The 13,468-nt window shown below is 42.9% G+C and overlaps 1 protein-coding gene across 1 annotated transcript in view; it reads left to right on the top strand.

Moving 5' to 3' along the window:
• epha4b (eph receptor A4b) overlaps positions 1–13,468 on the top strand; it is an 81,468-nt gene that overhangs the window by 46,499 nt on the left and 21,501 nt on the right. Inside the window, exons 9-10 of the mRNA XM_076098096.1 lie at positions 112–274; positions 2,167–2,275. Of these exons, the coding sequence (XP_075954211.1) occupies positions 112–274; positions 2,167–2,275 (272 nt within the window). The remainder of the gene's footprint in view (positions 1–111; positions 275–2,166; positions 2,276–13,468) is intronic.

The following is a 13,468-nucleotide window of genomic DNA, read 5'->3' as shown; positions in this document are numbered from 1 at the left end:
TATAACCCTTAAGAGTATATCTATAATTTCAGCCCTTACATTATTTTCTGTCACTTAATAATATTCAATTTAGTATTAAATTCCCTCCTTTTGCTCTTTCTCCCACTACAGAATCAGCGGGAGCAGAACTACACAGTGTTGAAGACTCGCTCCAACATGATGACGGTGGAAGGGCTGAAGCCAGGGACTACCTACGTGTTCAGGGTCAGGGCTCGAACCGACGGGGGCTATGGGAGCTATGGTGGAGAGATTGAATTGGAAACCAGCCACGAAGGTAAAGGGATGACTAATACATATTTTCAGTTTTTGCCTTTTTTTTATGTAATTGGATTGTTTTAGGTTTTTTTTTCTCTTTTCCTGTGGTTTTCAGCTGAAAATTGGAGTAGCACACAGTGCACTGAAAATACATGCCAGTCTTTAAAAACAATCAGTGAACATGAGGAAGCACAAAGATTAACTGCAGAGCACAGCGTCCTGACATATTATATCATATAACAGTACTGTAAGAGTCTGATTCAGCTCAGCTGCAGTTTAAATCAACCCACCTGATGGTTATAAAATAGCTCTCTTTTCATCCGAATGGCTTATTCAGGTCTGTTGTCAGACAAAGAAACCGCAGTAGGTTGTCATCGACGTGTCTGAACCACTGGCTTGAAAGCATCCGAGAATACCCATCAGGCAAAAAGGAGACAACCCAATTTCACAATGAAGGAAAAAGTATATTTGAAAAAGATCGTGAGGATTAGATTCATACCAACCACTGGAGGAAAATAAAAAAGGGTAGAAGAAGTTCGAATCATCACAAATGAACATGACTGGATATCTGATTCCTATTTTTGGACTGGTTTTACTCCCCCCACCTGCTACTATAATGTCACACCAGTGAGCAGCAGTGATCTGTGTAGAGCACTATTTGTTTTCCCTTTTTTTTTCTTCTTAAAAGGACACGGACTACTTACATTTAGAAATGTTTTCCACACTTAAGCTTTGGGAAACAAGAGGAGGACACACAAAAGAGAAACATATGCCGGGTTCGATCCAGGCCAGCGGGGCCGCTCCTCACAAACAGCTCTGGGTGTACTGTATCTCGGTCGTGATGCTTTTTAATCCCTCTGTCACTCTGTCCTTTTCACCTTTGTTTGCTGTCATCCACTTTCATTATCGCTTCATTATGTGCTTTAGAGGCCTCTTCACAGTGAACATTGATTCCCAGACAGGCAGGCAGAGGGGGGATAAATCAGTTCATGTATAGCACTGTGCTATAGACTGCGCTCTCTGTGTAGCACACAACAGCCACACATTAGCCTTTTAATCATTAAATTATCAATAAAAGCAATTCAAAGTCCTGCAACAAATATCAGGAATGTGGTAGTAAAAAAGTAACTCACAGAGCTCAGGACACAGGTTGGGTATCACTGGTATAAAGCTGTTTCTGAAAGTTCATAGTCAAGTTCAGGGCTGTAAAATACAGCAATCATATCAAGGTTATCTAATCAGATCAATTATATGGATTGTTAAAGAAGGCTGTATATGTCTGCAAAAGTAAATGTAATAGGAGAACAATGCTCATCTGTGGCTGCCTAGGGGCATTCATTTGCCTCTCCAACACACACACACGCACACACACACACACACACACACACTCATATATAAATACAAATACCCATACCCACATACAGCCACACGTCTCTGCTCATGCTTAGCTAAGCCAGATAAATGGGGCATTTGTTTTGAGTAATGGCTCGATTGGTGTGGCGTAAAAATCAATGCATCTTTGCAGAAAGTTCTCTGCGGTAGCCTTGTTATGTGCAATGTTAACATATCCATTTGGACAGCGCGGCCGAATGGGAATGGCTTTCACGTCTCATACCCTCATAGGCGATGCAGAGAGGGAGAGCGCTTTTCATCAAGGACCTTACTTACTATTCAATCCGCCTCCCTCGCTCTCTTTTTCAACCTCTTTTATCTCCCTTTCTAATGCTATCATATTTCATTCTCTCTCCCTCTTTCCCCGGCCACGCTCACCTCGCTGTCCATTTTACTCCCAGCCTACCTTCATCTTTTCTACCCTCACTTTCCTCCGGCAGAAAACATCCTCAGCTTCTTTCCATCCTCCATTATGCTGTTGTTTATTAATCCTCTGTGCTTCCTTTGTCTCCTATATAGATGTTTTTGCTATCGGGGACCCTAACCAGTCCACCATTCTGGCTGTGTCCATCGCCGGGGGAATCGTTCTCCTCATCTTCCTGGTGACTTGCTTCGTTGTCAGCGGAAGGTAGGTTGAAAAAAGAAAAGAAACAAGACACACGAAGGTCGTCTACACAAGTATGAACTGTACGAGAGCACAGGGAAGCCTCCAAGTGCTGGGAAATAAAAATAAACAATAAACCTAAACAAAGGTGTTTTTAAGTATGTATGTTAATATTCTTTATTTTTATTATCATCAACAATTACCATGAAAAGACTAAAAACAACAAATTGCTCCATCTAATTAATAATATACTATATCTTATTTCTCTGTTACATAGACCTTTATTGTTGTGAAAAAACTCCTGAAAACACATTTAAGAGACACTTCTTGGTGCCAGCTGACACATTCTTTTGTTGTAAAGAAAATGGGCAATGTAGTTTATTTCAGTGTCAGTCTCATACAGACTGTCCTGCTGCCATAAATGCTCACTGGAGCATCAAATCCACAACAAGTTCACTGGTTAGCAATGCCTAGTTGTTTTAGGGAAGTATTTAGCATTTCCTAAAAATGAAAGTATATATTTGTGGTCAATGGGCTTGGGGTCACAGACAGGAAGTGGAAAGTGCTGATCGACGGACTGTAGAATTGTTGGTTTTGTACTTGTTAGCTTATTCCTCTATTTGGTGTCATATCGTTTCTGCAAAACCATCACGGGTCGTTTTCAGGTTACGCCATTGACAGCTGTAATCTTATCGTTGGCACATTATTATAAGTAACCAACAAAGAAGTCTTAAGTTGGAGCTGACCAACCTTTGAGTGCAACGTCTAAGGTAGTCCATAGGAAACAATAGCTCAAGCTTTCACGTGCACACGAGGGTTCAGCAGAATCTCACACTTGGTCTCACTTCATATCGCTCTGCCTCTCTCTGAGGGATTACATGTGTGTGTGTGTCAAAGCAGAGCCTCCAACTTTGACATTTATACTGCTGCCAACACCTAAACTGAGGGCTGTGTTATTGCGCATGAGAAGACCATGGATGCTCCATGATCACTCTCTTTGAAGGTTAGGCCGCTGTTAGCGCTCAGCCTCGAAGACGGCCAAAGATGGGAAGGAGATGAGAGCGAGACGGGAAAATAAAGGCGAGAAAGATGAAAGGATTGGAGTTAGGAGAGGGCTCTTTGGACGAAGAAGAATAGGGACAACGTCAGCAGAGGAGAGGGGAAAAAGGGATGACAGCATCTGTGATTTACCGTGCCTGTAACTAAATGTTTATCCTCTATGAGCTCCGCCCAGATCAGCTTCATGTTAAGAAATACGCGCACACACACGCACACATGCACACGCTAACGTACACACACTAAAAACATTAGTATTGATTCAGGTGATTGCTTATCAGGCTGAGTGCTCTATTCACTATTGACTAGGAGGGATGTAATCAGTGGAGACATGTCCCACGTGGCGCACACACACATCAAACAAATGGGAACACATCAACATTTTCTTTTTAATCAGAGGGGAATTATGAGGTTGTGCGTGTAAGAATCAAAACAACCTGTTAAACGTAGTGTGCTATCAACACACGCTATGACACAAACGCACTCACAGTCGACTAATCAGGTTTCACAGGCCGGGGAGGTGTTAACGAGGTTTTTACAGAGGGGTCGATGCACTGCCATGAATTTCAGGCGTCTCTCTCTTCCTCTTTCCCCTCACTCCGTCTTTAACTATCTTTCTTCTATTTGGAGGTGAGGACACTTGGGAGGGAGTAGTGTTGATTACTGCTTTCTATTAAACCGACTTCTGTGCACCTGTCAAAATGTGTGTGTATTAGGTGGAGTGCGTTTGTGGCTGGGGAATGAGGCGAGGATCAAAGATACATCACTAGAGAGACAAGAGCAGGAGAGCGAGAAGGCGGGGGGGGGGGGGGGGGGGGGTTGGACAGAAGCAAGTTGAAGGAGAGACACAAGTGGAAGAAGAAATGAGAGAGGAATAGATAGGCAGTGGGAATGACAGACTGTACCAAAGAGGGGGGGGATGCATCTGAAGTATGTTTGCGCCACTGGAGAGCTACATTTTGAGATGGTGTGAAAGAGCAAAGAGCGAGAGAGGAAGAGGAGGAGGTGTGTGAGAGATGGAGAGAGAAAAGGAGATTGATGGAGGGAAGGAGAGAGCTGCAAGGAGATGAAAAGGTAGATTCCAAGTCTATTTGATAGAGGAGGAGGAGGAAGAGTGTGAAAGATGATGGGTGGGCGATTGCACTGTAAGATGCCACGGGAGTGTCATACTTCAGGTTTTGGAGGAACTAGTAGAAATCTCAAAAGAAGGATTGGGTGTCTCTCTTCTCTTGTTGCTCATGCCGCCCTCTTTTCATCTACTAAACCTTCCGTCTCATCTGCCAATCAGTCCGTTTCACTCCGTTCAGCACGCTCTCTGCGTTTCTTCTCATTTCGCTTCATCTTTGGCTCCGTTCTTGAAAAAGTACATTTGGATGAAACCCCCTCTGTACCGGTGTCAACAAACACATCGGATTCTCGATACATGAGAATCTGATGTGTTTGCCGAGACCGGTTGAATGTGGACGATGATTAAATCGGAATTGAAATGGACACAGAGTCGGCCAGGGTTGAAATGATTCCCCACCAGACCTTTGTAAGGCCCTATTTCCCCCCCCCCCCCCCCCCCCCTAAATGTCAGCTGTTTAAATCATTTCCCCAGTAATCATGAGACTGGATAAGTGCTGGAGAGCTTTCTGCTCTTGTTTTGCATCTAGTTCAACTATTTTATCCACAATCCTGACTACATTTTGAACACCCTGATGGAGGATTTCATCACTGAACTATAAAACTACAATGAATGCCCGTACAGTCTCCCTGTATTCCCCCCCCCCACACACACACACACACACACACACACACACACACACACACTCCCTGCAGCCTTCCCGGGCAGGGTGCTGCACAGCTATGGCTCATAAACGAGCTGATTTGCAGGCCATTCTGTTCTGTCCTGTTCTCGTTTAATAAAGTGCTGTTATGCTATTGTTACCGCAGGAGGGAAAACATGAAAAAATGTCGAAAGCTCCTCAGACTCAGCACGGCGCTGACAAATCACACCGGTTATTGCTGTGTGCGCGCCATTATTGCTCTGCGAGTGCATGCGGCCCGAGTGTGTGTTTGTGTGTGGCGTCGGTGCGTTCGTCCTCCTGAGGGTGCTTTGGCAGGCTGGCAGGTGCGAGCGATTGGGAAGCTAGCGAGCGACTGGCATCGCCACGGACTCAGCAGATGGCCTTTCACTCAAAAAGCTTTCTCCCCTTCAGTCCTCACTTTCTCTCACTCCTTGTTAAACATGTTACAACTTCTGCCTCCAGTGTGCGTGTGTGTGTGTGTGTGTGAGTGTGCGCGCCTCTGTTTTGTCTGCAGTCTAATGATTCTCCAGCCTTGCACCCGTCTCCTTTTTCTGAATAGCTGCAGGCTTCGGTTGTTCTCCGGATTTCTAGAGTGTTTTTCTGTGTTCATGTTTTTAATGTGCAGCTTTGGTGAGAAGTCAGTGTGAAGTTGTTCCATCTACGTGATCCCTGTTATTTTATCTTATCTGCTATGTGTCTCAAAGTCTGCCTTTGTCGAGTGCATCTGTTGTCAGAGCTGGAGAGATTCAGCAGGGAGTCAAGGGCTGCAATCTGTCTGAAAATCTTCAAATAATAAGAAGGGATTAATTGGATTTAGATGAACAGTTATTTACTAAAGCCAGATTTATTTTTCAACAGAGGTAAGCTCAAACAGAAATCTATTGCAGGATAGTTCAGTTTTCATCCACGACAAGAAGAAGAAACAAACTTTCCAGAGGACGATCCTACAAGCCTAGATTTCTGAAGGAGAACAACATCCTTTTCTGAGGAGAGTTTCGAATAGTAAAGAGTGAAAAGGCCGAGAGAGAAAGCAACACAGGAAAGTGAGATGTCATTATAACGTGGATGATTCTAGCAGAAAGACATATCAGTCTTCTCTAATAGAGAGCGTTAACAGCTCTACCTCTTAAACACAAAAGCATGTTCTGATGATGTGCACGATCTTTTACCTCCGCAGCATCTGTTAGCAGCCCGGGGTTATTCTTAAAAACTTAATGACACAAAAGAGGAAGAGTGAAAAACAAGAGGAAGCATGCGCTAATGAAAACATGCTGTTGAGAGAGTCAAGAGGTAGCGAGAGAAAGAGACTTGTGAGGAACTGAAGAGCACTAATTGAGTGTAAAACAGCACGGTGTGTGTGTGTGTGTGTGTGTGTCGGCTTGTTTGGATTTCAAAGGAGATGTGAGAAGTGGAGATTAAAAACCCCAAAGACTACAAGTGAGGAATTTTTAGCTTGGATGTGGGAAAGAATTAAAAAAAGATAAATGGCTCGGTTTAGAACTACGAAATACAACAAAAACAGGAAATAAACTAGAAAAGTGCACTCAGTACAGTGCAGATCTCTGCCAGATGTATCTGCAACAACAACTGCTGTAATTTTTGATTGAATGATTACAAACCACAGTTATTTAACCCAACGTCTTGACAGCAAACGTGGCAGATGTGTTTTTTTTACTCGCATACGCTCATTTTAATCTTTGCAGCTGTCTCAGAGAGTCTCAGCTGCGTCTCAGCGCGTTACTGCAACCTAAAGTGTTTATTATCGCTTCGAGTCAATACATGACAATACACGCGTGAACAACAGATTGATGCCCAATAAAAATAGTAATAATAAATAAAAAAACAGATTTATTTACATTTTGCAACCTAATTCATTTGGAAACAAGAGTCCAAACTGAAGCATGAAAGGAAAAATACATTTTCCCAGTTTTAATCGTGTGTCCCTGTGTTAATTGTTTATTTATCGCTTGTCATATATATACATATATACATATAGAGTATTTTTACATCAAAATCCCCAATAAATCTTTTGTCGTCTGTAAAACTGTTTCAAATGTCTGATGACTCACTCTGCACTCAGGGGCGTTTACAAACAAATCATCCAATCGTCGCTAGCCACACCGGTCATATGAAACCACACTTCACCGTTTGTGGATGGTAGTAGCTGCTATATGGAGGGATAAAAAGAGACGTATGCTGGATGTCAGAAGGCAAACACTTTGTTTTCATTTCCAAAACAATGTGGCTAAAATATACTTCATTCAAGTAAAACTTAAGCCCGCCTACTTTTTGCGGCCCAATCAAATGCAAAGGATTAGCCTTAAAGCCCTCTTGTTACTGTACACTGCTAAAATATTTGGTAAGAGTATAGTGAGGAGTTAGCAGTCAATGATAAAAAAAAAAAAAAAGTGTAAAACAGTCAATAAAATATGTTGTCAACAAATTGTGTTTTTCAAAAGTGTGAATCACTGCAACAACGACAGGTCTCGGAGCATACAGTCATAAATGAGGACAAAAAATATTAGGCTGATGGGTCCAGTAGTAATCAAGATTAGCCGTGGACAGACAGAGCATGCACTCACTTCAGCATACACACACAAGACTGGATGCATAATCTCCTGCTGGAGATAATGAAAAAGTAATAGGCGCATGTTATTCAACTGGTGTATCTGGTAGAGGTAGAAATCAGCCAAAGCATTCTCTTCCCTGTGGGTGGTGTTGGTCTGTTTGCTTGATAATAGCACTAATAACGATTTGGCAGCCAGGCGGTTGTGTGTATCTGAAACAAAACAGGCCAGTACGGGGAGGTGTGCGCATGTATAAATGCGATGAGGATGTGTGTGTAATGTCATTAGACAGATTTGTATGTGTTGCTTGGATGCTGGCGCTTTCAATTAATGCAGCTAAGCTGTAGGGTGTTGCTGAATACAGCTTTGTCTGCAGAACGCCTAGAAAGTAGCTTACAAACATTGTAATAATAGCAGCTAGTTGCCGCAGGTGCAAAAAACTATTTCACACAGGCGTTATGCAAATGAGCAGATGTTGCAGTGGGATTGATCAAATGTCCAAAAGCATCAGACAAATTCCAAACTATTTTCAGTTGGGGTTTTAAAAGTTTATAGTACATTTAAATACATTTGTTTTCATTCACACACACACACACACACACACACACACACACACACACACACACACACACATTACGACCCTGACCTAATCAATTAGTGTCCGTGTAGTAAGATCATTAGGGGAATTAGTTTCACACTAATCCTTTCGCAAATATAGAGATACACCTCACCTAATGATACAGACTGCATGCTTCGTCTCTCACTCTTTTCTTTTCTCTTTCATTTGACCTTTTCACCAGGTTGTTTAAAATGTGGCTACGTCACCAATTACCAAAGACCCGCTGCAGACCTCACTGCTTCTCCCCCACCTTTCCTTTCTTTCCTTTCCTTGTGCTACCACTCTCTTTAATGAGCAGGAGCGAAATGAAATGTTTCCAAACAGGTTGTTAATGAAACATGGACAGATTTATTACTCATAACTCTCCAGCTAATCATTTCCCCCTTCCTAATAATTAGCCAGAGCTGAGTAAATCTTTTCACACTGTGGTCAGAGAGTGCTGAGTCGGTGCCAGACACGTCCAAGATGGAGAGAGAGAGAGAGAGAGAGAGAGAGAGGGCCACTTGTGTTCCTGAACGTTACATCACCCAGACTTTTTGTCAGTTTGTTTTCTTTTTTTATGTTCATGCTAATTAATTATCCACAATCATATTTTATGAACCTCATAGTTTATTAGCGGTAAACGTGTTTTCTTTGCCTGGTTGGTGAGCGAGGCTTAATTTTTCTGCAAAACAATGAGAGTGATATTAATCCATTGATTTCATTCCCGGTAATTCTTTTTAATTTAATAGCTTGATATTAAATGGAATCACCATTATAATGAGTAATGATGAGAGCAGATACCCAGGGTGTGTCTGTGTGTGTGTGTCTGTGTGTGTGTGTCTGTGTGCGGAGTGAAGAAAGGAGGATAGATGTGTCATTTCATTGTCATGCCAGAGGGGTGACTAATGATTACTGATTTCATTTTTCTAGTCATTGTGATTAGCAGTGGGAAAATGATGTGCAAAGACAGGAAATGAAAGAGAGGAGAGGAACGAAGAATAGTATGTTTCTGTATGAATGATCCCCTCTGACTCTTCCTTGTGTCGGAGTGTATTCATTTCTTCTCCCGGCATCTAATCCTATAAAAGGTGGCCAGTGATATTAAAAAAACAACTAAGCGACACCACGCAGCTAAGAACGCGACACGCTCTGTTCACGTCTCAGGTTAACATTAGTCCAAGGTTATTCACTCTCATGAAGACAAACTGTGTCTATCTCTCTTATCTCTTGTCTCTCCTTCATCACCGACACATCATCGTCCACACACAACTTAGTTCATCTTTGGCTTGCCGCTTTGTTTCAAGGTTATTCCACCATCCATATTGGCCCTCTTCCCTTCAACCTTTCTCTGCCTTTATTGAAACATAAAGCTATTTGTCCCATCCTGCCAAAGACCTCCCTTGTTTGATCTCCTCTTTGCATCCCTCTTTTTCTCCGTTCTCTCCATTTTCCCCCTCAATTTCTCTGCTTCACACCCTCTCACCTCCGTACATTTTTCTTTTTCCCCCCCTCTGATTCAGATAGATAGACTCTAGTGGCTCAGCAGACACTTTTCATGAGGGAGTTATTGAACTACAGGCGGTTACAGCTTTAAATATCAGAGAATACAGTAGCAGTACAGAACAGTTTGAGTGACGTAATGACCGCCCTGCATATCAGTGAAAGGTTATTCTCTTGATTCCACACTGCATTGCCCGGCTTCAGCAGCCCCGGCAAACTAAAATGACAGCAGAATCACTGAGTGCTGGTTTTAATTATTAGAAGAAACACAAATCAGTGCAGCTCAGTGCGGTAGATGTTATCTCGCGCTCTTTATAGCTTGGAGTTAGACTGAGGGAGAGAGGAAGCAGCAATAGAGCTCGAGGCTGAATAGACCAATAAATGAACACTTGGCATAAAAGTGACAATATCAGGGGGGGAAAAGGAGGCAGCCTGCTTTATCGCACATTGTATAATCTTCTTAAAGGTTTACAAAAATCAGGCTGATTCCCAATGTGTTTGTCATCCACGACATGGGCCTCCTGCATTTTGAATTGCCACCAGACAACTGTATCCATCTCAAGATTCAAGGGTTTTATTTGCCACATGATCACACAAGAATTAGGATACAATAGCATGGTGCACATACTCAAGTACCAATATGAAAATGTGCTGGGCAATGCAAAGTATTCACAGGTGAATACTTTGCCAATTGAATTGGGCTGAATTGGGCTGTGTGCGTTTGGCTGATGTTGTGACGTCCTTGAACAGACAGGGATTGCCCTGGCTCATAAAGCTACGGGTTGCCCTGCACTAAAACGATGAACTTCTCCTCCATAAATTTACCGTAAACTGATATTTAAGGATGAAAAAAAATAAATCTACCGGCTGTAAGTGGTTGGTCCTTATCACATGCGCTGTGTGCTACAGCGTTCCAAAATGTGAACTATTTCTTATCTCGGGGCGCAGCAGCGCGCCCTGATAAAAAAAACAAAAAAAAAACATGTTTGGGAACGCTTTTGCTCGCGCCTTCAGTGCATCTACATTTCCAACAATGGCTTTGAGGGTGCAAAAACACGACATGTGCACGGCCCCTTAAACTCTCTGCTACTCTCCTTCACGGGGGAGCTATGTGCCGAGTGTTGCTCTGTTCTTAATTCTTGCCAATATTCAAGGTCTCCATCCCACCTTACTTCAGCTCTTCTTTCCTGTACTCTCCTGTAGCCAGCGTCCCTATTGTTAAGATTCAACATCTCCTCTTTGTTGACTGTTTTTACTCACTTCATCTCTATTTAGCGCTCCTTCTTCTCATAATAAGTCTACTCCCTCTCCCTTTTTTATCTTCAGTTCCTGTTGTTGCAGCACACAACACTGCCCCACCCCTCTTTCTATCCACTTCCCTCATGTTAACCTTCGAGTTTCTATTCCTATATGGCTGCCTCCGCATCCCTCCTCGCTCTCCCCCTCCATCTGATTGCTTGTTAGTTGGTATGCAGGCTTGGACCCCCATTGTGCGTTCTTGCCTGTCAGCACTCTCTTTTTCCATCTCCCTCTCCACCTCTTCCTTTGTTTTCTCTTTCCAGCTCCCAGTGTCCACTCTTTCCATCAAAAACAAGCACAAAGAAAAAGAGAAAGGAGAACATGGCATGTTGGGGGGGGGGGGGGGGGGGGGGGGTGAATGGAGGGAATAGGAGGAAGAAAAGGAGGATGTGTGCGTGATTGGAAAAGGGAAGGTCTTTTTTCTTAAAGGAAGAGTTAAGGAAGAATGTCACACCCAAGAGAGATAAAGGACAGGAAGGTATAGGAACACAGGGGACGGGCAATGGCTACGATAATATATGGATGATGTTCTATGAAGGTGGGAGCTTGCTAGCAGAATGACAAATGGGTCTCGAGTGACAGAGTATTATATTAAAAAGTAAATTGATATGCAAATGTGGAGTGTGTGGCTTTGGAGGACAGGGATAGCCTGTTGTCCTCACTGAAGTGGAACAGAGAGAGGCAGAGAGAAAGGTGAGAGCCCGGGTGTGATAGTGATATCGCTGTCCATTAAAGTGTGTGTTTTTGCGCGATCGGCCCAGGTGTGTGTACCTTAAATCTGCATAAATACACAGATGTGTGTGCGTGGTTTACTGTATGAAACAGCAGAGTGTAGCGTAATTAGATGGCAGCTAAACGGAACGACGACTTCTCCCACAGTGGCAGATTGTGCTACCTCCAAACTGCAGGGTAAAGAAGCAGCTGGTGGCTGACGCGACGAGGACTATCTCATTGCAAAGTGTGTTCCAGCTCAAGGGGCTCACAGTGTAAAGTGAAAACCTGTGGCATCCAAATCAATAGCAGACAATCCAGGAAGAGACATTCTTATACACTCGTTAAAAGTACAGGACTTTGATACCAGAGTGTCCTACATGTCAGCTTTAATCTAACAAGAGAGTAGAGTAAATGACCAAAAACAGGAGGCACACATGAATAAAGATTCAAAATGAAATGCATTGTGAACTGAAGCTCAAATAAATTTAATGAGGAACATTAAGCAAAAGTGCCGATCGAGCTAACAGTGTTAACCTGAGGGGGAACTGGAGGGTGGGTGCTACGCTTACCCAACCACGATTTCTGTCAGGACGGCATTATCAGCTGTAACCGCTGTGGGAGCTGTGAGAGCTGTGCAGAGCGGCGGCCGTGAGCTAACCAGCGAGGCACGCTCACGTGCACTGACATGCACTAAAAGCACGTAAGACCGGCCTGGCTATGTCAACATAGCAAGGAGAAGCTCGGATAACAACGCAGAATTTAAATAAATCTTCATAAAGGAAGACATTACTCCTATATCTTTACATGGAAAACGTAATGTTAAAAACAGCTCTTTTAATGCAAACTACAGTAGCATGTGGAGGCCTGGGAGGAAAAGAAGAGAGTGAGGTCAGCTGTGAAGCCACTCAAATGTACTGAGGCCCAAGCTACTCTATTCATATTCTAGTTAAATGAAAACATTATGTAACTGGGACTGCAATCTTTTTCAAACCTAAACCTTTGAGTGCCTAACCATTACATGTTAATCATGCTTTCAATGACAGCATATCTAAAAATGTGGAGTTAAGTTTAAATTTAAGCAATTATTCAAAGAAGTCGCAAATGCATGATTAGCATATTGCTGTAGCCGGTAAAAAGCTATCAGTTGGTGACAGCAGATCCTCCAAAGACAGAGCATTGGCTAAATATTCATCGGAAAAAAGTGAGCTCTTTGTAGTAAAAATTGATTTTGAAAGAAAGTTGAAACGGTGGACCATTTACATGCAGAACAAGCAGCCGAATTGTTTAAACATGAAATAGCCTCAACCATCCATATAAATGTGTGATTCTTCTAGACTCTCCTATAGATGAATTATTGGTCAGTTGCATTAAGTTGTAGATGTTAAATAAAATATCTATTTCAAACACACACACACAGAGCCACAGCTGTCGGGGGGGGGGGGGGGACAAAAGCCACGGCCATGTCAAGTTTTGTGCCATGTTTGAGACTGCAGCACTAATGATTCATGACACTTCTAACTGAAGAGGAGAAATGAGTCGCTCTGTAATTACTATGGAAATGTGTTCATTTCCCATCAGACACACACACACACTCACGTATGCAGCCATGCACCCGTGGAGACACACGCACACGGATACACATCCAGCGTCGATGGGGAAGTGTTTTGAACGTGGGTCTCGCAGAACATGT

Source organism: Anarhichas minor, unplaced genomic scaffold, assembly GCF_050575085.1.
Source record: "Anarhichas minor isolate MPS153535 unplaced genomic scaffold, ASM5057508v1 ptg000024l, whole genome shotgun sequence".
In the NCBI taxonomy this organism is placed as follows: domain Eukaryota; kingdom Metazoa; phylum Chordata; class Actinopteri; order Perciformes; family Anarhichadidae; genus Anarhichas; species Anarhichas minor.
This window is presented reverse-complemented; position numbering and strand designations above follow the sequence as displayed.